Here is a 25,866-nt window from a genome sequence, read left to right as displayed (position 1 = left end):
ATGGGACTGTCCCGCTTCACCGCTGAAATAATTTTCTCAAATACTCTCAACGCTGCCGATTACACGCTCTCGGCCCACCTGGGTGGGATGGGGCGGGGAGCTGGAGAGAGAAACCGGCGGCCGCATTTAGCATCCCGGGACCTGGAACCCCGCCGCACACTTGGCCGGGGGCGGGGATGGGGGCGTGGTAAGGAGGCATCCGGGCGGGAGCCCACAGGCGAGGCTAGAGAGGCAGCTCTATTCCTAGTTCCGGGTCCCGGTGATCAAGCGGGCCGAGTGGCGCGCAGGCTCCCCCTCCAGCCCCAAGGCTCCGCCTTCTCCTCCTTCAGAGCTCCTCCGGGGCGCAGCGGGTGGCCGCAGGGTCCCAATTGCGGTCGGCCGAGCAATGAGAGCCGCCGGCCCAAGTGCGCGCCCGGCGCTGGCGCTGCTGCTGCTGCTGGCCGGAGCCGGGGTGTCGGCCGCCGCCGCTCCCCTTGCCCCGCCGCTCTTCAACGTGAGCCTGGACGCGGCTCCCCAGCTGCGCTGGCTGCCAGTGCTGCAGCACTACGACCGGGACTTCTTGCACTCTGCCATGGCCCACATCATCGGGTGAGCGCGGGCGAGGGGGCGCGGGCGCCGGTGGGAGTGTGGGAAAGCCCAGACACGTGCTGCCCAAACACTCTCCAATCCCCGGGCGTCTGGAGTGGCAGCGGGTAGGGGCGCCCAGAACTGGCATTGGCCACTGCTCCAGGCCGGTAGCGTCGGGGTTGGGGGTGACCCAGCGCAGCTGGTTTAACTTTCAAGTCAGGTGTCACCAATGGCATCCTCGTCCACCAGCCATTCTGGATCAAGGTGGCGCGCGTATTGTCAACCAGGCTGTCGCCCCGGCTGCTCAGCTACAGAGTAGGGAACGCACCCCCACGCACTCCTAGCAGGCCTCGAGGGACCCCAGGCTCACCCCTTTGGGATCCACTCTCCGTCGCCCTCTTTCCCGCTCTTGGATGTTCTTTTCTCTCATGGACTCCGCGTTCGGGTGATGCTGGCTAGACCTGGATTGTCAGCTCTTTGGGTAAGGGAGGCATCTAGAACTCACCCCGAGAACGAAAGCTTTAGGTACCCCCCAGCACCCCCAGTACACACGCATAGTACCGACCTCCGAGCAGATCAGACACCCTAGTGGTTTTTCCTTTCTAGAGATTATGTCCCGCAGTGGGTCCTTGCATTGATCAGAAAAGTCGTCCCGGAGCTGGAACTCTTCCTGCCGCAGCCCTTCGCCGACGAGATACGCGGCGTGTGCGACGCCCTGGACTTCACCCTGGTTGACTGCATTCTTCTCAACCTGGCCTACGAGTTCAGCGCGTGAGTGCGCAGCGCTAGCGCGGATTAATTTGCGATTTAGCGGGGATTGGAGAAGGAAATGGCAACCCACTCCAGTGTTCTTACCTGGAGAATCCCAGGGACGGGGGAGCCTGGTGGGCTGCCGTCTATGGGGTCGCATAGAGTCGGACACGACTGAAGCGACTTAGCAGCAGCAGCAGCAGCAGCAGCCAGCGACATTTGAGTGGGAGGAGATATGCTTTCAGTGTGATAAAAAGAGGGTGCTGACCGGGCTCTCCAGAAACCTACAGTGCTTCCTCTTTGCTTCTCTGGGTGAGTCTGAGCAGCAGATTATGAGCTTCAAGAAGAAAAGCACCTTCTCTGACCTCAACACTGAACTGTTCTTGGATCTGAAACCCCCTTTTTTCCCTTCTCCAATCCGGGTAGCCTCCCACTTTCAAAACTCTGTTAACACGTAGTCTCCCAGGAAAGTTTTGAAATAATCCCCCATTTAAGTTAACCCAGTGACGGTCCAACCTTATAGTCGGGGGGTTGTCCCAGCATTCATTTGTTTCTCTGACTTTATCCCTCCATGTTCATCATGGCTAGTGATCAGGACTCCTCTTTCTCAGCCCATTTCCTCCGCGGGTGGGAGCACAGTACACTGTTCTGGCTTGTAGGCCTAGCGGGTATTTGATACCCGCAGTGGGCATGATAGGCTGTGGTGCACACCGGGGAAAGCAATCGAAGTGTGTGGTTGATCCCAGGCAGAGTGAGGGGGGAGCCTCAAGTCTGTGGGCTCAGTAACAGGTCTTGGAAGTAAGAGAGATTTGACTTGATTTCTGTCTTCAGGACTTACTGTTTTGCCACCAGACCAGCTTCATCTAGTAACATCTTTTAGATACTTATAACTTCTGCCTGCAAAAGATATTTAAAAAAACATTTTTTTTTTCCCTTTAGGTAATGAAACTTTGCTGCTTCTTGGCATCTCCTAGAATACCTAGGCAGGATAGGTTAAGAATCACTGTGACTGCCATTCTCTTCAGGGAAATGTTTTAAGACACAAATAGACACAAATTTGTTAAAGTGCTTTTCAATTGACCTAAGTTAATTTTGTCATTCTTCGTCTCCTACCCCTATCTTTTTCCTATTCTGACGTGACTGTCTCAGTGAAAAAAATCAGTTATTTTCATTTTCCTCTTCTTTTGTTGGAGTCACTGTATTCAAACCAACTAAAGCAAAAGTTCTAGTAAAGAAATTCTAACTTTTGGATTTGATTTTAAGGTATATACTGAATTGCCTGACCAGGAAAAGCACCACCAGATTCCACTAGCATTAACAAAGGAAATGTTTTGTCCTCATTTCTGGTATAAGACTTTTTGCATAAGATTAAGCAAGACTGTGGTTGCTGTTGTTCAGTTGCTAAGTCATGTCTGACTCTTTGTGACCCCATGGACTGTAGCACGCCAGGCTGGAGTTTGCTCAGACTTAAGTAAGACTAGCTACCCTTTATTGAGCCTCCTAGGTATGAGGCCCTGGAGATGGTATTACATTTTGTAATGTGGAAACCAAGCCTCAAAGGGGACAATTTGCTGAAAGTCAGGTGCATGTTGAGTCATCAGAGCTGCTGCTAAAAGCGCTGTCCCCCGTGCACTGTGGCGCATCTCCCAGCGCAGAGCCCAGCTCCCTAGTTGTCACCTGTGCTTGGGGGCCTCTCATGAAAAACATTTGGCATGACACAGAAGAACTGTTGCCCCCCCAATTTTAAAAAATCACCTTGGACAGAAAGTCTACAAACTTTATCTGCTTCCGGTGTTCTGTCAGTTCCCTTCTTGACATGAACTCTTTGAAGATCAGAAATCTTGATGGTGGAGGTGGTGGTTTAGTTGCTCAGTCTTGTCTGACTCTTTATGACCCCACGGACTGTAGCCTGCCAGGCTCCTCAGTCCATAAGATTCTCTCGGCAAGAATACTGGAGTGAGTAGCCATCCCCTTCTCCAGGGGATCGTCCCAACCCAGGGATCAAACCTCCGTCTCTTTTGTCTCCTTCTTGGCACCACTGCCAAGAAGGTGCCACCAGAAACCTTGGAAAAAATTAAAACCTGACCAAGCTTCCTTTTTTAAACGACAAAAAAGTAAAATTTGTTTCCTCTTAATTATAAAAGTACTATGTAATCATTATGGAAAATTAATAAAGAAAAGAATAAAGAAAATTAACCACCATCTTGTTACTCAGAAATGACCATCCATCCTTCAAGATATTTACTCTCAGTTTGTGTGTGTGTATGTGTGTGTGTATCTTTCCCCTGCCCTAGAATTGAACATGATATATTTAAATATTTTTATGTAATATTACATATTCTTAGGGAATATGGACATTTAGACATCTTAACAAACCTCTTCCACTTTTCCTCAAAATACATCTCTCTGGCTGGTAGTTCTTAAAAGATTCTTTTGTTAGCTCTGTGCAGGGAGCCCTAAGGAGGACTGGAAAAGTGCTAAACCCGTAAATTGTTCACCCCTTTCTCAAGAAGAGAAAGTGAAGCAATTTATGAGGCAGAATAGTTTGATGCCACTGTACTTGTTCTGAGAAATTTGGAAGAGAGATGAGCTTCAACCAGCTTTGAATTGCATGTTAAATAGATACATGCTTCCAAGCAGAGGAACAGGCAAATTTAAGTGATCTCACTGAGCCCAGAATAGGTCCATTTCAGATTTAGATTTAGGATGAAATTCTCTCTCAGTATATTTTCAATGTCATGTGTGCTGAGAGCAAAGGTCTAGTAACACTGAAGAAGCACTAGAGCTGTGTCCAGTTGTCTTTTTCATCTTGAATTATGAATCCATAGGATTACATAGCATATGTGTTATTTATAAAAGGGGAAAAAAAAAAACACTTTGAGGACTTAGTTTTTAAATAAAAAGTTCATTTCCTTTTTCTTGTTTTTGTTGTTCACTCGTGTTAAACTTTTCCCTTTTCCCAGATTCTGCACCAGTATTGTGGCTCAGGACTCCAAAGGCCACATTTACCATGGCCGGAATCTGGATTATGTTTTTGGAAGTTTCTTACGCAACTTGACTTTGGATGTACAGTTCATAAAGAATGGGCAGGTATAGTCCGTACAGTGTGAGATTCAGAAATCAGAGACTTGCTAACTGGTTGGGCATCACTTAGATGGTCTGCAGCTTAAGTGTGTTATCAATTTAAGATACAAAAAACATCAACCTCCTGGAAAAACAAAACTATGGAGAGATTTGCATCAAGTATGCCTGTAGAAATGAGAGTCATTTATTATTATTGAGCACCTACTTACAGAGCTCAATCACTTTTCCCTAGGGAAATCTCTATGGCGGTATGATCAATCATCTACTTGGTTTCTTTCTCTTTTTTTTTGCTGGACCATTCAGCATGCAGAATCTTAGTTTCCTAGCAGGGATGGAACCCGCACCCCCAGCACTGGAAGGCAGAATTTTAACTACTGGACGGCCAGGGAAGTCCCAATCGTCTACTTACAATACGAAGTCAGCTCTCTGCTTTTCCATGTTCAGGCTGCTGCTAGAATAGGGAGGGGCTGGATAGCACAGTGGCTAGGAAAACCTACTTTGGGGATCTAACAGGGCTGGGTTTGAATCTTACTTCTGTTACTCCCTTTGTGAACCTGAGAAATTACTTATACCCATTTTGCAGATTACAGCTCAGAGAGGTTAATAACTACTTTATGGAGATAGTTATAAAGGTTAAATGAAGTGATCTATGCAAGCATAAGGTAGATGCTTGATAAATAGTGGCCAAATAATAAATAGTTCTTTACAACTATAATTGACCCAAACTACTCTCTTTTTAATATTTAAGAAATTATACTTAAATCTTTTTATTTTCTTTAAAAGTACAACCAAATGTGTACTATTGTCACATTTCTGTGTACATATTTAGGGATATAGTAGTAATCAGTGTTCGCTGAATACCTAAAGCATATCATTGCCATGAAACAGAGCAGAGCATCCAAAAGTCAGATCTTGGCTTTGTGGGGAGAACACTGTTTAAGGATTTTATTTCATTTGTTCTTTGCATTTAGAGGTTGAGTCACAAATACTACAAACTCATTTACTAAAAACTCATTTGCTTTTACAAACAATAATTGTTTGTCATAAACATTCAAACAGTACAGAAATTTAAGGTGAAAATTGCTCCTTTTCCCAATTTCATTCCTTCACTTCAGCACTATTACCAATTTGATTTGTAGCTGAAGATTTACTTCAAAAATGGTTTTAAGTGGTAGCAATGACAGAATATCCATGAAAATAAATTCTGAAAGGACATCTGACAAAATGTTAGTAATTATTACTGAATGAGGGGACACTAATTATTTTCTTTTACTACTTTATGCTTTTCTCCATTATTTTACAGTAAGAAAAAATTCTTAAAAATTGACATAAGTGCAATAAAAATCAACTGCTCACTCTAGACTCACTCTATCCAACAGTTGTTTCATTTGTTTCTGTTGCTCCTAGAGCTCCCATGGGAAATAGTCTTTTGGTTTGGTTTTTCTCAGTGCTCCTGGTGGCTTAGAGGGTAAAGAGACTGCCTGCAATGCAGAAGACCTGGGTTTGATCCCTGGGTTGGGAAGATCCCCTGGGAGAAAGTAATGGCAACCCACTCCAGTACTCTTGCCTGGAAAATCCCATGGACGGAGGAGCCTGGTAGGCTACAGTCCACGGGGTCGCAAAGAGTCTGACATGACTGAGTGACTTCATTTCACTTTCTCAGTGCTCAGGCTATTATTATCAAATTTAACTGTTTACACTTGGGTATTGTCTTTCTGATGAAGGCTCATGACCAATAAATTGTTTTGCTAAATTAAGAACAGGTTATCTGGTTATCCTGGGACTTGCCTGGGAGTCCAGTGGCTAATACTCCATGCTCCCAATGCAGGGGTCCAGGTTCCATCTCTGGTCAGCATGCATCCTGCATGCTGCAACTGAAAAAAAAAAAAAAAGATGACACAACCAAAGATCCTGCATGCTGCAACAAAGACCTAGCACAGCCAAATAAATAAACATTAAAAAATAAAAGAACAGGTTATCTGCCCAATAACAAGTTATCCATTGAATAATTAAGCTTTTAAATCCTTTGTGACTATACAGTGGAAGTAAGAAATAGATTTAAGGGACTAGATCTGATAGACAGGGTGCCTAATGAACTATGCTCAGAGGTTCGTGACATTGTACAGGAGGCAGGAATCAAGACCATCCCCAAGAAAAAGAAATGCAAAAAAGCAAAATGGCTGCCTGAGGAGGCCTTACAAATAGCTGTGAAAAGAAGAGAAGTGAAAAGCAAAGGAGAAAAGGAAAGATATACCCATTTGAATGCAGAGTTCCAAAGAATAGCAAGGAGAGATAAGAAAGCCTTCCTCAGCGATCAATGCAAAGAAATAGAGGAAGACAATAGAATGGAAAAGACTAGAGATCTCTTCAAGAAAATTAGAGATACCAAGGGAACATTTCATGCAAAGATGGGCTCGATAAAGGACAGAAATGGAATGGACCTAACAGAAGCAGAAGATATTAAGAAGAGGTGGCAAGAATACACAGAAGAACTATACAAAAAAGATCTTCACAACCCAGATAATCACGATGGTGTGATCACTGACCTAGAGCCAGACATCCTGGAATGTGAAGTCAAGTGGGCCTTAGAAAGCATCACTACGAACAAAGCTAGTGGAGGTGATGGAATTCCAGTTGAGCTATTTCAAATCCTGAAAGATGATGCTGTGAAAGTGCTGCACTCAATATGCCAGCAAATTTGGAAAACTCAGCAGTGGCCACAGGACTGGAAAGGGTCAGTTTTCATTCCAATCCCAAAGAAAGGCAGTGCCAAAGAATGCTCAAACTACCGCACAATTGCACATGCTAGTAATACTCAAAATTCTCCAAACCAGGCTTCAGCAATACGTGAACTTCCAGATGTTCAAGCTGGTTTTAGAAAAGGCAGAGGAACCAGAGATCAAATTGCCAGCATCAGCTGGATCATCGAAAAAGCAAGAGAGTTCCAGAAAAACATCTATTTCTGCTTTCTTGACTATGCCAAAGCCTTTGAGTGTGTGGATCACAATAAACTGTGGAAAATTCTGAAAGAGATGGGAATACCAGACCACCTGACCTGCCTCTTGAGCAACCTATATGCAGGTCAGGAAGCAACAGTTAGAACTGGACATGAAATAACAGACTGGTTCCAAATCAGGAAAGGAGTACGTCAAGGCTGTAAATTGTCACCCTGCTTATTTAACTTCTATGCAGGGTACATCATGAGAAACACTGGGCTAGAAGAAGCACAAGCTGGAATCAAGATTGCCGGGAGAAATATCAATAACCTCATATACTCAGATGACACCACCCTTATGGCAGAAAGTGAAGAAGAACTAAAGAGCCTCTTGATGAAAGTGAAAGAGGAGAGTGAAAAAGTTGGCTTCAAGCTCAACATTCAGAAAACTAAGATAATGGCATCTAGTCCCATCACTTCATGGCAAATAGATGGGGAAACAGTGGAAACAGTGGCTGACTTTATTTTTGGGGGCTCCAAAATCACTGCAGATGGTGATTGCAGCCGTGAAATTAGAATTGATGCTTTTGAGTTGTGGTGTTGGAGAATACTCTTGAGAGTCCCTTGGACTGCAAGGAGATCCAACCAGTCCATCCTAAAGGAGATCAGTCCTGGCTATTTATTGGAAGGACTGATGTTGAAGCTGAAACTCCAATACTTTGGCCACCTCATGCAAAGAGCTGACCCATTTGAAAAGACGCTTATGCTGGGAAAGATTGAGGGCAGGAGGAGAAGGGGATGACAGAGGATGAGATGGTTGAATGGCATCACCGACTCAATGGACATGGATTTGGGTGAACTCCGGGAGTTGGTGATGGACAGGGAGGCCTGGTGTGCTGCGGTTCATGGGGTCGCAAAGAGTCGGATACAACTGAGCGACTGAACTGAACTGAACTGAATTAAGCTCTTATTTTTATCTAGTAGTCATAGTTTTGAAAGTATTTTCAGATACAGGGCTTCTTTTGATTTGCATAGCAGCCCTGTGAAGCAGACTCAAATCAGTACTTCCATTTTTATCTGCCAGATGAAAGGGCCGGGCCTTAGACAGTGACTTGCTCCAAGCAACAGGAGGAGATGAGGCAGAGGTGGGACCAAACCCAGGCCTTCAACCTTCAAGCTGTTTCTCCACAAAACTCAGACTGTAAATTAGTCTCCTGCCCCAGCTAAGAGTCTATGCAAAATGACCTGTCACAAACAATTGAAAGCATTCATGCATGCTCAGTCACTAAGTCATCTCTGACTCTGCAGCCCCATGGACTGCAGCCTGCCAGGCTACCCTGTCTATGGGATTTCCCAGGCAAGAATATTGGAGTGAGTTGCCATTTCTTCCTCCAAGGGATCTTCCCGACCCAGGGATTGAACCTGCATCTCCTGCATTGATAGGTAGATTCTTTACCACTGGGCCACCTGGGAAGCCCAATTGAAAGTGTAGAAATTTAGAAATAAAAGCTATCTTTCAGAGCTACAAGATACAATATCTTACAAATTCTATCTTATAATTACATATTCTAAAATATCTGGGAAACTGCAACTGATTTTGATTTTTATAACTTTAATTTTCTGAACTCTTCAAAAGTTACATGAATGTGAGTGTATCATGAAAATGAAGTGACCATATGATTACTTTTTTCTTCCTATAGTTACATTTTGCAAAGGCTTTAATAATGAGTAGACTTGTTACCATTTTACCTCCATGCATGGAAATGGGGAGAATTCATGGAAGGCCCTCAGTGTGTCTTGGGTAAGAGGTCATTTAGAAAATTGAGGCCACTACTTTTCTCTTGTAATTTAGCCACTTTAAATTGTTTTACAATCGAACAAGGTGGAAATATACAGCTAAATGAAAAGTTACTGGCATAAAATTCAGCTTTTTAAGAAAAAATGAAGCTATGTCCATTCATTTCTCAAAATATAAGAATATTAGTTCACTTTTAGTGAACCATATAAGCTGGGCACTCTTCTAAGTACCTCTTTGAAAATTGAAATCTCGGGACTTCCCTAGTGGTTCCAGTGGTTAAGACTCTGTGCCTTCAGTTTAAGGAGTGTGAGTTCAGTCCCTGGTCTGGGAACTAAGATCCCATATGCTATGTGATGTGGCCCCCCCAAAAAAGAAAAATGAAATCTGGTGTCTGAAATAGCTAGTAGAGTGTCTTTTTTTTTCTCAGGGATATAGTAATGTCTTGCAGTCATTGGCGTTCATTTCTTTAATTTAAAGTGGGAGCAAAGCAAAAAAAAAAAGAAACAATAAATAAACTGGGAGTAATCCCTACAACTCATGGAATAATCAGGGGATTAAGTGAAAGATGTAAAAATTTTCTTCATAATTAAAATTTAAATTTGATTATTACTAAACAGTTTTACTTGTTTCCCTTTACTTTGTAGAGTTTATAAGAGCATGATATTAATTTCTTATAATTGAGTCAAGACAAGTTTTTAAATGGAAGCCCATTTGCTACTTCTAGGATGAGCTTCTTTTTTTCTGTATGGAGCAGTTTGATGAAGCTTATTGATCCCGTCTTAAAATAATGTTTTATAAATACATGAAATGTACAACATTGTGAAGAAACCAGTTATGTTGAAATACAGCTATTTCTATATTATACTTTTCTTAACACATTAGCTAGTAAAATTTAACAATGGGTCTAATAACTCCACCATAAATGCAGAATAGTGATAAGTATGAATGATATTTCAAGATATGTATGTATGATGCCATTATGTAAATGAAAATACCTGCAATTTCTCCTGGTGATGAAACCATAGACACTCTATAACTACACGAGTTCTTGCATTTATTCATTACAGAGGGAGTAAAATTTCAGTTAGAAGTTAGTGAAAATTAAGATGTATCTTTTTTTTTTCCTCATCCAAGGTCACAGATCCACTGACTTCTGTCCCTGGGCCCTCAAAGTTAAATCTAGAAGGCTATTTCAGAGTATTAGGATGGAACTTAAAAAAAGAAATCCATGAAATTTGGGGGCAAAACAGGTATTTCAAAGTCCTTTTGGTTGGCGTAATGAGATGATGTCTTATCTCTTGATTTCAGATTGCCTACACAGGAACCACCTTTGTTGGCTATGTAGGATTATGGACGGGTCAGAGTCCACACAAGTTTACAATTTCTGGTGACGAACGAGGTACTCAAACTCCCAAGCATTTTTAGCCCTATCCCTGTTCAGTTTTATCCAAGCACGTCATTCACTCAGCCAACAGAGCACACGGAACACCTTCCATGTCCCATGCTTCTGTTCAGTGGGGGAAGGTGGGCAGAGTGCATGTGAGCAATGAACATGATTTCAGCTACTGATAAGTGCTCCCAAGGAAGTAAAACAGGAAGATGTGGTAGAGAATGAAGTTGGGCATGGAGCAAGTACTACAGGGATAGAGTCAGGGAAGGCTTGACTTACATGACCCAGGTCTACAGAACCTGGGCGAGGAATTCCAGAAACAGGACTGTAATGTGGCTACAGGATGGAGTAAGGGGGAGTATATTAGAGATGGAGAAGGAGGCTGAGGCCAGGTGCAGGGTTGTGAGGAGGAGTTTGGGTTCTAAGCAAAATGGAAGCCCTAGGAAGATTCTGGGGCTTCCCTGGTAGCTCAGTTGGTAAAGAATCCACCTGCAATGCAGGAGACCCTGGTTCGATCTCTGGGTTGGGAAGATCCCCTGGAGAAGGGAACAGCTACCCACTCCAGTAGTCCATGGGGTCGCAAAGAGTCAGACACAACTGAGTGACTTTCACAGGAAGATTTTAGGCCGGGGTGAACAGATCTGTTTTGCTTTTACATTCTTAACTTTCATTTGGTTGCTCTATAGAGGCTAGATCGTGTTGGGTTAAGATGAATACAGAAGACTGTCTGGAAACGATTGCAGTCATCAGAGGATATAGTGATGGCATTACACAAACAACATCTATAAAGCACTTTACCATTTTCTGTGCATTTTCTCTAAGTTCTCTCATTAGACCCTCCCAGCAGTCCTGTTAGTTAGGCAGGGCTGATTTCATTAACTGGATCTATTATGCAAAAGAGGAAACTGAAGCTACAAAGTGAAGACAGCTAGTAGATGGGAGAGATGGTTCTCAAATTGATATCCTGGGTCCTTGCCTCGTTGCTCTATTATACAGCCCACTGCCATGCCCCAAAGCTCAGGGGACACCACTCAGTTACCCAACATGTGGGAAACCCTGAGAAAACTCGGCTCTGTCCTTGGTCTCTGTCCTCGGGAATTTGCAGCTGAATAAAGGAGAAAGACATGTACCAGGAGTCTCATTTCCATTGATGTATTCTTACCTTTTTATATAAGCCTGACCAGAAGATGCTGGTTGAGGATGTATCTGTGTCCATAATAGTTCTTTATCCTCTTATATTTCTTCATTTCCTTAAGTGTCAGCTGTGAATGAGACTAATTCTCAACCAGTGGTACCCAAACCACAGCATGACAGTTACTGAAGTTTTACAGAGAATGAACAAAAGGGGCTTTGCTTCCATCATTTTGTGGCTCAGATTGTTTAACTGATAGTTATGGTATGAGCAGATTTAAAAAAAAACAAACCTCTTTTATCTAATGAAAACTAGTTCTATCATTAGCCTGCTAAGATTGAGTTAAAATGCCTGAACGATTGCCTCTGGGGCAGCAATTCTAGTGTGTGTCAACATTATGATTCCTTCCTTGGCAGATAAAGGCTGGTGGTGGGAGAATATGATCGCGGCCCTTTTTCAGAGACACTCACCGGTCAGCTGGCTTATCCGCACTGTGAGTATTTTTTACTGTCAAGCTCACCTCACCCTCAAGGCTTCCCTGGTGGTTCAGTGGTAAAGAATCCCACCTGCTAATGCAGGAGATGCGAGTTCCATTCCTGGCTTGGGAAGATCCCCTGGAGAAGGAAATGGCAACACACTCCAGTGTTCTTGCCTGGAGAATCCCATGGACAGAGGAACCTGGAGGGCTACAGTCCATGAGGTTGCAAGAGTTGGACATGACTGAGCAATTGAGCACATAGCACGCACAGAGCGTGAAGAGGCTGCACTCCAAGGTGCCTGGCGAGAGTTTGGTCAAGAAGGAGAATCTTTGTCATAGGCTCCGGTTTTCCACAATAGCTGATTGCGATAAGAGATCAAGCTTTTCTAAGGATGTAGATGTACCCTTCTTTTAGAATCTCCAACTGCAAATGCGTTCATCTCCATCGGCAAGTATCTTAATAAGCAAAACAAATGTGTTAGAAGATAACTCTATGCACAACAAAAGGAACATCTGGCTTTACATTACCTATTAGTCAGCAGAGTTCCAAGTCATGTATAAATTGAAAGCACATTTTTTTGAAGCACACCTCTGGTGAAAGGAGCTGGCCCTGTCTCCCTTTTAGCCTTTTGGGGCTTTCCTTGTCCTGCTGTAAATAATCAAGACTCTCTAGGCTTGAAATTTTCCTAAACTTTTTATTTGAATATTCCCTAAATATGTTAATAAACACTGCACCCTTCACATATTTTTAAGATGACTTCTAAAGTATTTTATCTTAAGATTAAAAAGCTGCAAAAATCCAGTGTATTGGACGCATTGACGTTTAAAAATAAAACTATAATTTAAATCTTTCCAGGGGAATCTAAATACCAAGAGTTTTTTTTTCATTTTATAATTTACATATAATAAAATGCAGAAATATCAAGGGTTTTATTCAGTGTGTTTTGGCAATTTTACACACTCATTTATCCATCCATGTAACCACCAAACATACACAAAATATAGACCCTAACAACTAAAATAAAATGTACAATGTAAGAGTTGTCAATTAAGTTTTATTTGCAGCAAAATGAGGAGTATAGCCAGGGAGTCATCATTTCAGATATCTCTGAGAAACTGCTCCAAGAGATGGGGGGAAGATCAGTATAATACATGATTTCAGTGAAGGGGGAACAGGCTGTCAAGCACTTCTTTTGGCAGAGGCTTGCTGCTAGTCATAAGGAGCAGATGTCATCATTGATTATTTTAATGCTTTTCTAGGTATGAGGAAATGAAAGAATTGGGCTCATAAAATCTTCTCCTGAAAGTAACTATTTGAAGGCCCTGTTCTGCCGGTTTTTTCCGGAGCACAAAATGCCTCATTCCTCATCTCTCCACCTTGAACTCCTTTCAGGGTATATTGAAGGTCAGCGACTGCAGTGGCTAGTGACCTGATCTTTGTAGAGGCACACAGTGGGTGACAGTTTTTAGTTGGCAGATGTTTCCAAATGTCCCTGGAAATTTTCCCTAGTGCTCCTTTCTAGTCAACTTCCAACCTTCTCTGACTCCCCACCTCCTTGCCAGGCACCACTCTGACTTCTATCAGTATAAAAAGTTTTGCCTGTTCTAGAATTCATATACCCCAAATTGTAGTAAATAGACTCTTTTTCTTTCACTCAGCATGTTTTTCAGACTCATCCTTATTGGTATCACTAGTTCATTCCTTTTTATTATTGAAGAAGATTCAATTGTACGAGTATGCCACAATTTATCCATTTTATTGTTCATAAATGGACATTGGGTCATTTCCAGTTTGGGGCTGTTGAGTTGGTTTGTTCTGAACTAGCAAAATTATATGTGAGGCAATAGGAGGTGATATTGCGATGGAATACGTGATGGAATATGTTTTGGATTATGTTACCTATAGCATCCCCCAAGTGCTAGCGAAGAATTCATTGCCTCTAACAGAATTCTGTAAGAACAAAGGGAAAGAATATCAGTAAGAAATACTGAAAGTAGCTGGACTTTCCTGGTGGTCCAGTGCCTATGAATAAGGCTGCTGTATAAATTCTTGTACCAGTCTTTTTGTAAACTTATATCCAGTTTGGTTGGTTACATAAGTACTTAAGAGTGGGATTATTGGGTCATAAGGTAGATGTATATTTAATTGAAGTAATGCCATACAATTCATATGCCATACTATTCATCCATTTTAAAGTATACAACTCACTAGTTTTTAGTATAAGTCACAGATAGGCAACTATCACTATGGTCAGTTTTAGAACATCTTCATTCCCCTGAAGAGAAACCTGCACCCATTAGCAGTCACTCCATTTCCTCTGTTCCCTGAGATAGATGAGCTTCCTATCTCCCCCTCAGTGTGCCACTAGGGTGAATAATAGCAGTCACCACTGCCCTCAGTATTTCTTTCTTTTTTTTTTTTTGACTGCACCATGTGGCGTGTGGGATCTTAGTTCCCTAACCAAGGATCGAACCCATGGCCTCTGAATTGGAAACATGGAGTCATAATCACTAGACCACCAGGAAAGTCCAGCTACTTTCAGTATTTCTTACTGATGTTCTTTTGCTTTGTTCTTGCAGAATTCTGTTAGAGGCAATGAATTCTTCGCTAGCACTTAGAGGATGCTATAGGTAACATAATCCAAAAAATATTCCATCACGTATCCCATCACAATATCATCTCCTATTGCCTCACATATAATTTTGCCAAGTTCAGAACAAACCAACTCAAGTCTCACTACCCTACCCTGACAGCAAGCGATACACATAAGGCTGGGAAAAGTCCACAAAGCTTGCCGTGGTTAATGGTTTATGATGCTGAATGATGGCACCTTTGCAGACACCAGTGTTTTGAATCATTCTTTTGTTTGCCCCTCTCCCTACCCTTGACATTGGACTTTGGCACTATTCAGGATGGTGAGATGGCTGTACCCTCTAAAAGTGATGAAATAATGTTGGTGAAGGTGTAGGTGGGAGGGACTGGCCCTCTAGCCAGGACATTCTGCAGCAAGATCAGCTTGAGGAAAGAGTACACGTGGAAGCAGAAGATTTGGAAAGTGATCCCCTTAGCCATCCGTGCTGTGGACCTGCGGAAGTGTTCAGGAAGTCCAGTTCAGCTTGCCACTCTAACCCAGCATGCTGTCTTTCCTCTCCAGCCCTTTGCCAATGTGTTCCATTGAGCTGAAGCTCTTCCCCACCCCCACTCCCAACCCCTCACAATCACTGCTTTCTCTGGTCCGACTTCTGTTTGTCTCTCTGACCTCAGCTCATGTGACACCTCCCTCGGAGGTCTACTCAATGGCCTGGGTAAGGACCAGTCCCCTGCTGTGACTTCCGCAGCATCTCCTTCTCTGGTGGTGACACTCATTGCATTGTGTCACTATTGTCTGTTGACTTTACTTTCATCTGTGGAAGTCTGGGGAGAATAATGACTGGGCCCATCGTATTGACAGCTCAGTTGCCACAGCAGCACAGTGCCTGACACATAGTATAGGTATTCAAGAAATGCCTGCAGAGAGAACAAATCAGTGAAGAACATGGGGAGACCTTTGCAAGGGTGATCTGCCTTGAAATCATACAGCCTTTGTTTTGGTGAGCAGGGTCTCTCACCCAAGTGAAGTGAAGTGAAAGTCACTCAGTCGTGTCCAACTGTTTGCAACCCCATGGACTGTACAGTTGATGGAATTCTCCAGGTGAGAATACTGGTGTGGGTAGCCTTTCCCTTCTCCAGGGGATCTTCCCAACCCAGGGATCAAACCCAGGTCTCCTGCATTGCGGGCGGATTCTTTACCAGCTGAGCCACAAGGGAAGCCCTCTCACCCAAAATAACATGTCAAAGTTCTCTTCTTTTGTGAGAAAAACCCTCCTGCTGTTGCCTTTCCACTAGAGCTTCCTCCATCTCAGGAGCCCTGATGACGAGGGAATGAGGTCAGAACAGTTCAAGATTATAGCCATGGGTTCATAGAGCAGGAGCATGTGTTTTGGACCAATTGTCCATCACCTGGTGTGGGTAAGTGACAACTATGATGATGCTAATGCAGGTTTGTCTTTCTGTTCAGACTCTGAGTGAATCAGAAAACTTTGAAGCAGCTATTTACAAACTGGCCCAGACTCCGCTTATTGCTGATGTTTATTACATTGTTGGCGGCACATCCCCCAGGGAGGGAGTGGTCATCACAAGGAACAGAGGTGGCCCTGCAGACATATGGCCTCTAGATCCTTTAAATGGAGAGTGAGTAGAATTAAAGGCTCTGGTCATTTTGTGTCAATAATCCTTTTTTTAAATTGATGAGCCTAGAGATACTGTTTATTTTTATATGTGCTTTTTTTCTTTAGCTGTGTCCCAATTGATCTCAGGATGATGTGCTTTGTTGCAGGTGGTTCCGAGTTGAGACAAATTATGACCACTGGAAGCCAGTGCCTAAAGGAGATGACCGAAGGTAGGCTCTGCACACTGCCTGGTTTGCAGTGTTTTCTTGTGGTCAGGAGAACGTGCCCCTCCTGCTCCAGGAAATGGAAAGGACTACAGATGCTCTCCCCTCCCAGAAGATGTACCTGGGCCCCAGGCCAGTGCCTCGGCCAGGATGGGAGAGTGTAGTATGTGGTAGAGAGCATGACAGGAAGCTGGTTGGGAGTTGGGAGGACAAGGGTAATTCTGGCCTCGGGGGCAGGAACCCTAGATTTCACCACTAGCTCTGCTGATGACTCACTGGGTGGCCTCTTGAGCCTCTGTTGACCTATCTCCCCCACCCCCACCCCTTTTTTATTTTAAAACTTTTTATTTTGTATTGGGGTATAGCTGATTAACAATGTTGTGATAGCTTCAGGTGAACAGCAAAGGGACTCAGCTGAATGTATACATGTATCCATTCTCTCCTAAGCTCACTCCTATCCAGGCTGCCACATAACATTAAGCAGAGTTCTTTATGCTATACAGTGGGTCTTTGCTGGCTACCCATTTAAATATAGCAGTGTGTACATGTCCGTCCCAAACTCCCTAACTATCCCTTCCTCCCTGGCAACCATAAGTTTGTTCTCTAAGTCTGTAAGTCTCTCTGTTGTTGACTCATCTTTAAAAGGAAATGATGGAACAAGATTCATGGTTTTCTATGTAAGACTATTTTGGGAAGGAAGATACTTCCTAACTTAAACTGAGGAATTCCCTGGGGGTCCAGTGTTCAGAACTTTGTGCTGAAAGCCTATTCTGAAATCCTGTGTGGGAGCCTGGATTTGATCCCTGTTTGGGAAACTAAGATTCTGCACGTGGCCAAAAACACAAACAACAACAATAAATAAATAAAACTGGGTGCCTTAATGTCCCTTCTAATTTTGAAAAACTCTTTAATTATAATTCAGTGTGTCCCCAAAGAGCAAGTAGTCATATACTTTTCCTTGATTTTACTGGCCCATATGTTGGATGGCAACGGTTCAGGTCACAGCAAACATTTTCCCCATCCTGCTTCCTTGAGCAGATGGGGCCACTGGGCCAGGCTCTTGAATGCCTTTACCATGGTGGTCTGAGGCAAGGCAGCACACATACGTGGGGGCCAGCGTCTGTTCAGAGGAAAGGGCGATACTGAGACTAGGCTTTGTATTGAGCCTCCCCAGATGAAAGCTGGAGGGACTCAGGGTTTCCTGAAGTACCAGATGACCTTTGATCATTGTCCTTACAGGACACCTGCCATCAAAGCCCTGAATGCCACGGGCCAGGCCAACCTCAGCCTGGAGACTCTCTTCCAGGTAACTTGTATCACAGTATCCAGTTTTTACCCAGGATGTTTGGTGTCTTTCTCAATAGTGATTAAAAAAAAATTCTCTGAAATCAAACACTGTTAAAGTTTTACCTGGTTGAAAACATGTAAAAGAAAAGCCAGATGACATTTTCTGAGCTTGTAACCATGTAGATTAATGTGTCCATCTTAACCTTTCTGCATGTTAAAAAAAAAAAAAGGCATAGTCATAACATATGTTCATTTGTTTAAAAGAAAAAATAAAAGAAAGGTTTCAAAACTATCACCCCAAGATAAACCAAAGTTATTTTTTTCCTGTAGATATTCTGCATGTATTTCTCCTACCTTTTAATAGTCTTTGATTTATTGATAGTAGTATTTTATTGAAGTATACTTGCTATAAATATTATATAAGCTTCAGGTATACAACATAGTATTCTTGCCTGGAGAATCCCCATGGAGAGAGGTGCCCGGTGGGCTACACTCCCTGGGGCTGCAAAGAATTGGACACGGCTGAGCAACTAAGTACAGCACAGCACAGCACAGCATACAACACAGTGTTTTGAAAGGTTATAGTCTGTTTCTAGTCATTATAACATATTGGCTATATTTCCTGTGTTTTATAATATATCCTTGAATCTTATTTTATATAGTAGTTTGTATGTCTTAATTCCATACCCTTAATTTGCTTCCATTCCTTCCTTCTCCCCACTAGTCTGTTCTCTTGTCTATAAGTCTGTTTCTGTTTTGCTATATACATTCATTTTTAATTTTTAGATTCAATATATTAGTGATATCATACTATATTTTTCTTTCTCTGCCTTATTTCACTTAGCAGAGTCCCCTCCAAGTCCATCCATGTTGTTGCAAATGGCAATATTTCATTCCTTTTTATGGTTAACTAGTATGGTCACTAAGAGTCAGACACGACTGAGTGACTTCACTTTCACTTTTCACTCTCATACATTGGAGAAGGAAATGGCAACCCACTCCAGTGTTCTTGCCTGGAGAATCCCAGGGACGGGGGAGCCTGGTGGGCTGCCGTCTATGGGGTCACACAGAGTCAGACACGACTGAAGCGACTTAGCAGCAGCAGCAGCAGTATTCCACTGTGTGTGTGTGTGTGTGTGTGTGTGTGTATTCACACAGCAACCCACTCCAGTATTTTTGCCCGGAAAATCCCATGGACAGAGGAGAGGTCCAGGGGGTTGCAAAGAATTGGACATGACTGAGTACACATATATTTATCACATCTTCTTTATTCATTTGTTGATGGACACTTATGTTACTTCTATATCATGGTAATTGCAACTAATGCTGCCTTGAACATTGGAGTGCATGTATCTTTTTAAGTTTTTAGTAGTCTTTTTTAAAATTAAATTTATGTATTTGTAAATGTCTTTTAATATGATTTTTCCCATGCAGGTCTTATCAGTGTTTCCAGTTTATAACAAGTAAGTGATGTGTTAAGCATGCGTCATGCATCACCCCAGCACGGTAGGCTCTCTCATGCACTTTTTGGCTCAGCAGGGACCTGAGGGCTCCCACAGAGCAGGTTGTCTAGGTGCTGTGGACACAACAGTGACAAAGTCTCTGTTCTCCTGGGACCAGCATTCTACTGGCAGGAGCAGGAGGAGGCAGGGAGGGGAAGATAAACTCATGTACCATGTCAAGTGGGAAGTCCATGGAGAAAACCAGAGGTAAGGAGGATAGGGTGATCTGGAAGAAGAGGGCATGACATGTTCATCCTAAATCCATCTGCTAGCTGGGGGCCACCCTCCCTGGTTGTCAGCTCCTTCACATCTCTCTGAGGACTAAACTATAGCCACCTTTGGCTTTCCTTTATCTCCCCGGGGAGTTTCTGCTACCCTCATCCTCATTTCACAGATGATTCAGTGCCTAACTGAATGACTCTCTTTTAGCCTGTGCCCTTGACAGTAGCATTCTGTGAGCTATGGCTTCTCGGATCTACAGGCTGGGATTTCACCCACCTCCTTTTCTGAGGTGAATCGCTGGGCTGTTTTGCCGCTGCCACAGGAGGCTCTTAGTTAAACTTGATGTGTAGCCCCCGCCAAACTTGAACAGGACTCTCTGAGGTCCACTGTCACCATCTTAGCAAGGCTAAATGGGCCAATAGCCCACTCCTCAGGGCCCCCTCCCCCTCCCAGTGATGCCTGATTGCCTTATCAACAATCAGTGAGGCAGGGCTTAATTTACTAATATAAAAGAGGAAGCAAGTCAATACAGAGTCCTGTCTCCTTCTTATACTTCAATAAATTCCCAAGCCCAGCATTTCCTACTTTCTCATCATCCTTGCTTCTTTTTTTTTTTTTTATTTTTTTTATTTTTAAACTTTACATAGTATTAGTTTTGCCAAATATCAAAATGAATCCGCCACAGGTATACATGTGTTCCCCATCCTGAACCCTCCTCCCTCCTCCCTCCCCATTCCATCCCTCTGGGTCGTCCCAGTGCACCAGCCCCAAGCATCCAGTATCGTGCATCGAACCTGGACTGGCAACTCGTTTCATACATGATATTTTACATGTTTCAATGCCATTCTCCCAAATCTTCCCACCCTCTCCCTCTCTCACAGAGTCCATAAGACTGTTCTATACATCAGTGTCTCTTTTGCTGTCTCGTACACAGGGTTATTGTTACCATCTTTCTAAATTCCATATATATGCGTTAGTATACTGTATTGGTGTTTTTCTTTCTGGCTTACTTCACTCTCTATAATAGGCTCCAGTTTCATCCACCTCATTAGAACTGATTCAAATGTATTCTTTTTAATGGCTGAATAATACTCCATTGTGTATATGTACCACGGCTTTCTTATCCATTCATCTGCTGATGGACATCTAGGTTGCTTCCATGTCCTGGCTATTATAAACAGTGCTGCGATGAACACTGGGGTACACGTGTCTCTTTCCCTTCTGGTTTCCTCAGTGTGTATGCCCAGCAGTGGGATTGCTGGATCATAAGGCAGGTCTATTTCCAGTTTTTTAAGGAATCTCCACACTGTTCTCCATAGTGGCTGTACTAGTTTGCATTCCCACCAACAGTGGAAGAGGGTTCCCTTTTCTCCACACCCTCTCCAGCATTTATTACTTGTAGACTTTTGGATCGCAGCCATTCTGACTGGCGTGAAATGGTACCTCATAGTGGTTTTGATTTGCATTTCTCTGATAATGAGTGATGTGGAGCATCTTTTCATGTGTTTGTTAGCCATCTGGATGTCTTCTTTGGAGAAATGTCTATTTAGTTCTTTGGCCCATTTTTTGATTGGGTCATTTATTTTTCTGGAGTTGAGCTGTAGGAGTTGCTTGTATATTCTCGAGATTAGTTGTCAGTTGCTTCATTTGCTATTATCTTCTCCCATTCTGAAGGCTGTCTTTTCACCTTGCTAATAGTTTCCTTTGATGTGCAGAAGCTTTTAAGGTTAATTAGGTCCCATTTGTTTATTTTTGCTTTTATTTCCAATATTCTGGGAGGTGGGTCATAGAGGATCCTGCTGTGATGTATGTCAGAGAGTGTTTTGCCTATGTTCTCCTCTAGGAGTTTTATAGTTTCTGGTCTTACATTTAGATCTTTAATCCATTTTGAGTTTATTTTTGTGTATGGTGTTAGAAAGTGTTCTAGTTTCATTCTTTTACAAGTGGTTGACCAGAGTTCCCAGCACCACTTGTTTCATCCTTGCTTCTTTCTCCAAGGCAAGAATATTAAAACGGTATTCTTCAAGAAATAGTCTAGTACAGATAACATTTGTAAAGTGAGTTTTAGTTTCAAATACCCAATTGATTTTTTTCTTTGAAAGGATCCTCTTTTACACAACTGTAAAACAGCAGTTTTCCTGACGGCCTCTGAAAGAACTTTTGTAGTATTTGGGTGTTCTAAGATTCCTTAGGTACAATGACACTTTCTTTAAAGAAAAAAAAAATTGTTAGAGTATAATTGCTTAACAGTGTTATGTTAGTCTCTACTGTACAGCAAAGTGAATCAGCTGTATGTTTACAATGATATTTTAAAAACTGGTGTTACTCTTCTCACTTTGCACCGCAACAGGAATATATGTCTTTGGAATTGTTTTTAAGTATGTCCAAACCTGGAGAATCCCAGGAACGGGGGAGCCTGGTGAGCTGCTGTCTATGGGGTCGCACAGAGTCGGACGCGACTGAAGCGACTTAGCAGCAACAGCAGCAGCAGATAAAAATATAATTGTTAAAAATTTCCTATAAACATATTCTAACAGCCAAAAACAGAAAAAACAAATTAGTATTTTCCCACTCTAACAAATGAGTTATTTGGGTCACAAATGACCCAGTACTGTATTAGTGAACTAGCTCGTTGAGGGCAGGGAGAGCAAAAACAAAAGATTCTCCTGATTTGTAGCATGTATTGACTTCCGTGGTGTAAATACCTACCCTGACCTACTTCAGGATTACAGTTGGCTCATAACCTTCCTGAATATTTAACCATTGGTTCTCACTAGCCTCCCGGAGTCAGCTCCAACCCACTTCCACTAGGGCACAATATTGCCCTTTCAATATTCATTTAAAAAATATATATGAAAACCTATTTTTGTGTTCTTATAGTTTTTAAAAGTTATATAAATGATGTTTTCTACAGATTAATAGTATAATCAATATTTATTGTAATAAAGCAGTTTCCATACTGTAAACAGCCCATATAACTTTAAATGGTTTCATCATAGACAATCAAATGTAGTATAATTGAGTTAAAAATTATTCAGTTGTTATTTTTCTCTCTGAAGTAAAGTAAATAAAACTCTGAAATAAATATTATTAGTACATTATTCCCCTCCCACCCCGCTTTTTATTATTTTCTTTGGCCTAATTCCCAGAAGTAGGATTACTGAGTTAAAAGACTACAAATGTTTAAATGGCATCTGAAATGCTTTGTCAAAAGAGATTTGTCAGAAATTCTAAAGTTTACCAAGAAGCATTTTTCTCTACTGTCTAATTGAAAATCCAAAAGGAACGACCTTAAAATGATAATGATCCCTGAATCAGAAATAACACAGATCCCTGACTCTCAGGCCCTTTACATGTAATGATTACTATCAACTAAGGATTCAAGATTGCTGGGAGAAATATCAATAACCTCAGATATGCAGATGACACCACCCTTATGGCAGAAAGTGAAAAGGAACTAAAAAGCATCTTGATGAAAGTGAAAGAAGAGAGTGAAAAAGTTGGTTTAAAGCTCAACATTCAGAAAACTAGGATCATGGCATCTGGTCCCATCACTTCATGGAAAATAGATGGGGAATCAGTGGAAACAGTGTCAGACTTTATTTTTGGGGGGCTCCAAAATCACTGCAGATGATGATTGCAGCCATGAAATTAAAAGACGCTTACTCCTTGGAAGGAAAGTTATGACCAACCTAGATAGCATATTCAAAAGCAGAGACATTGCTTTGCCAACAAAGGTCTGTCTAGTCAAGGCTATGGTTTTTCCAGTGGTCATGTATGGATGTGAGAGTTGGACTGTGAAGAAAGCTGAGCGCCAAAGAATTGATGCTTTTGAACTGTGGTGTTGGAGAAGACTCTTGAGAGTCCCTTGGACTGCAAGGAGGTCCAACCAGTCCATCCTAAAGATCAGTCCTGGGTGTTCATTGGAAAGACTGATGCTGAAGCTGAAACTCCAATACTTTGACCACCTCATGCAAAGAGTTGACTCATTGGAAAAGACCCTGATGCTGGGAGGGATTGAGGGTAGGAGGAGAAGGGGATGACAGAGGGTGAGATGACTGGATGGCATCACCAGCTCGATGAACATCAGTTTGAGTGAACTCCAGGAGTTGGTGATGGACAGGGAGGCCTGGCGTGCTGCGATTCATGGGGTCGCAGAGTTGGACACGACTGAGTGACTGAACTGAACTGAACTAAAGTCTATTTTATGTGTGAGGTTAATAGAAATGTCTGAACAGAAGCAGTTATCTCTATGCTTCCCCCTTGTGCTGTGCTACAAAATTACATGCCCCTGCAGTAGAACACCATCCTCTGCTGTGGCCATCAGCAGAGGAAATATTGCAGCAGTGATGCAGAATAGAATTGTGACCAAATAAGTAACTGAGATCCTGTTCTGGGAACCTTCATTACCCTTGGATGAGCTCTGCATGTGCTCATAGTGCTGTCTTCAGTCCGGTGTACGATTCAGCTGCAGGGTGCCAGCACCTATCCCTAAATAGCCTGGCTCCAGATGCTTTGAGCATGAATCCCAGATAGTGTCTGGGGCAAGAGGTAGATGAAAGAAATGAAGTGAAGTACCTGAGTGTGTGTGCGCGCACACACACAAGTTATTGGGATCTCTTACTCTGCAGAATGTTGAATGAGTGACATTGTACTTTTCATCCTTAGATCTAAGCAAGTGGGCCACCGGTCTTGATTCTTGAACTCTAGGGGCCCCACTCTGGCCTTCCTCTGACTCTCCCATGATATAAGGAATCCACTCAGAGTCTGACCCAAGTACCTAGGACCCTGGAATTCTTAGCCTGAACAGCACCAAAGCCATTGCTAGGGCCTGTGTGGTCTGCTTCCTGGTGGTGGTCTCTTGAGGGCAGTGTGCAGCCATTGTGGATGTCCTGTGTCTGGTGGGGGATGGCTGGGTGTCACAGTTGAAGCCTGGATGTAACAGGGGAGTGTCCACACATGTGCCACTTGTGGGCCAGGCAGAACGAGGCTGAAGGCCAAAGCCAGCTCTCCCTCCTGCCACGGAGGAACTCAGAGGGATCTGAGAATTTTAAATGTAAGCTCAGCCTCCCACAGTGTTTTCAGAATAGGAAAGAACACTTTGTGTGGTTGCTTGAATTATAACTTTTAATTATTCTGACATACGTGGATTTCTATTTGTATTCTTGTCCCTGATCCCAAGTGTTAGGGGGAAGGCTTGGGATTTTTTTTTTCCTCTTTGGATATTAGAGAAAATGATGTATATATTAAAATTCCTCTCTTTATTTTCAGCTATACAATCTATACTACTGTAATGAGTGCTGCCAATCCAGACAAGTACATGACTAGGATCAGGAATCTGAGTTAAAAGCAGAAGAGAGAGTTCACCTATTCTATGAAGGTTTGCTAAAGTTGTTGTTTTGTGTTTTTTCCCCAAGGGGTGGGGCTAGGGGCAGGTAGATGTGTGTTGGTATTTCTCCTGGAAGACAGTGGCATCCTCAACATTAATATATACATAATATTTTCTGACAGGTATCTGGTGTATGGTTGTCATTTGTGTCAGGTTATTGTTGCAATTGGGCTTTCCTGGTGATTCAGCTGGTAAAGAATCTGCCTGCAATGCAGGAGACCTGGGTTCAATCGCTGGGTGGGGAAGATCCCCCAGTGGCAAGCCACTCCAGTATTCTTGCCTGGAAAATCCCATGGACAGAGGAGCCTGGTGGGCTACGGTCCGTGGGGTTGCAAAGAGTTGGACATGACTGAGGTGACAGCATGTACTTATTGTCACAATTAGGTATTTATTTTTAATTGTTTGATTGAAAGCTAATCATCTGATGCCCAGTGACCTTTGCCCTTTATTAAAACCTGCTTTCAGGGCAAAGTGGTATCTCTTCACTTACACAGAGGGGCAAATATCTGTAAGACTTCTGTGTGTCCAAAGTAACAGGGAGGCAAGCCCAGTTCCTTTGCAGACAGACCCTGAAGGACCAAGGACACTCAGAATTTGTTGTAGGCATCAGTGAGTCTATAGGTGAGAGGAAAGATGTAAGGAAGAAGCAGGAGTCCTTTCTGCTGCCCCTCAAATCAAACCATCTTGGCAGCCACTGATGGACAGGACACCTTTTCTGATTGCAAGGATCTTGTGAAGTTTATAAACCTAGACTGATGTTTGGTCATTCACTTATGAGGATATTAAAATCAGTTTAAATTAAGCCTATTTTTTTTTCCCTTACAGATGATTTTTTAAATGAACTTTTTGAAGAGCTGCACTTTAAAAAATAAAGTGAAAAGATTATATTTTATGACCAA

General features: G+C 42.7%; 1 protein-coding gene across 1 annotated transcript; it reads left to right on the top strand.

The window, feature by feature from the left end:
• The first annotated feature begins 258 nt into the window (after positions 1-258).
• On the top strand, positions 259-25,866 carry NAAA (N-acylethanolamine acid amidase). The gene is made up of 11 exons (XM_055588825.1): positions 259-588; positions 1,174-1,338; positions 4,281-4,407; positions 10,443-10,533; positions 12,073-12,149; positions 16,193-16,365; positions 16,511-16,573; positions 17,807-17,873; positions 19,289-19,317; positions 24,850-24,958; positions 25,793-25,866. Exons 1-10 carry the CDS (start codon positions 386-388, stop codon positions 24,923-24,925), a joined length of 1,071 nt encoding a protein of 356 aa, XP_055444800.1. The 5' UTR covers positions 259-385; the 3' UTR covers positions 24,926-24,958; positions 25,793-25,866.

This window comes from Bubalus kerabau, chromosome 7, assembly GCF_029407905.1.
Source record: "Bubalus kerabau isolate K-KA32 ecotype Philippines breed swamp buffalo chromosome 7, PCC_UOA_SB_1v2, whole genome shotgun sequence".
Taxonomy (NCBI): domain Eukaryota; kingdom Metazoa; phylum Chordata; class Mammalia; order Artiodactyla; family Bovidae; genus Bubalus; species Bubalus kerabau.
This window is presented reverse-complemented; position numbering and strand designations above follow the sequence as displayed.

Coding starts and splice junctions, on each gene's coding strand:
- NAAA (XM_055588825.1), top strand. CDS start 386: ATGAGAGCCGCCGGCCCAAGTGCGCGCCCGGCGCTGGCGCTGCTGCTG. Junction 1,339..4,280: donor CTGGCCTACGAGTTCAGCGC/GTGAGTGCGCAG, acceptor CCCTTTTCCCAG/ATTCTGCACCAGTATTGTGG. Junction 17,874..19,288: donor GCCTGGAGACTCTCTTCCAG/GTAACTTGTATC, acceptor TTTCCCATGCAG/GTCTTATCAGTGTTTCCAGT.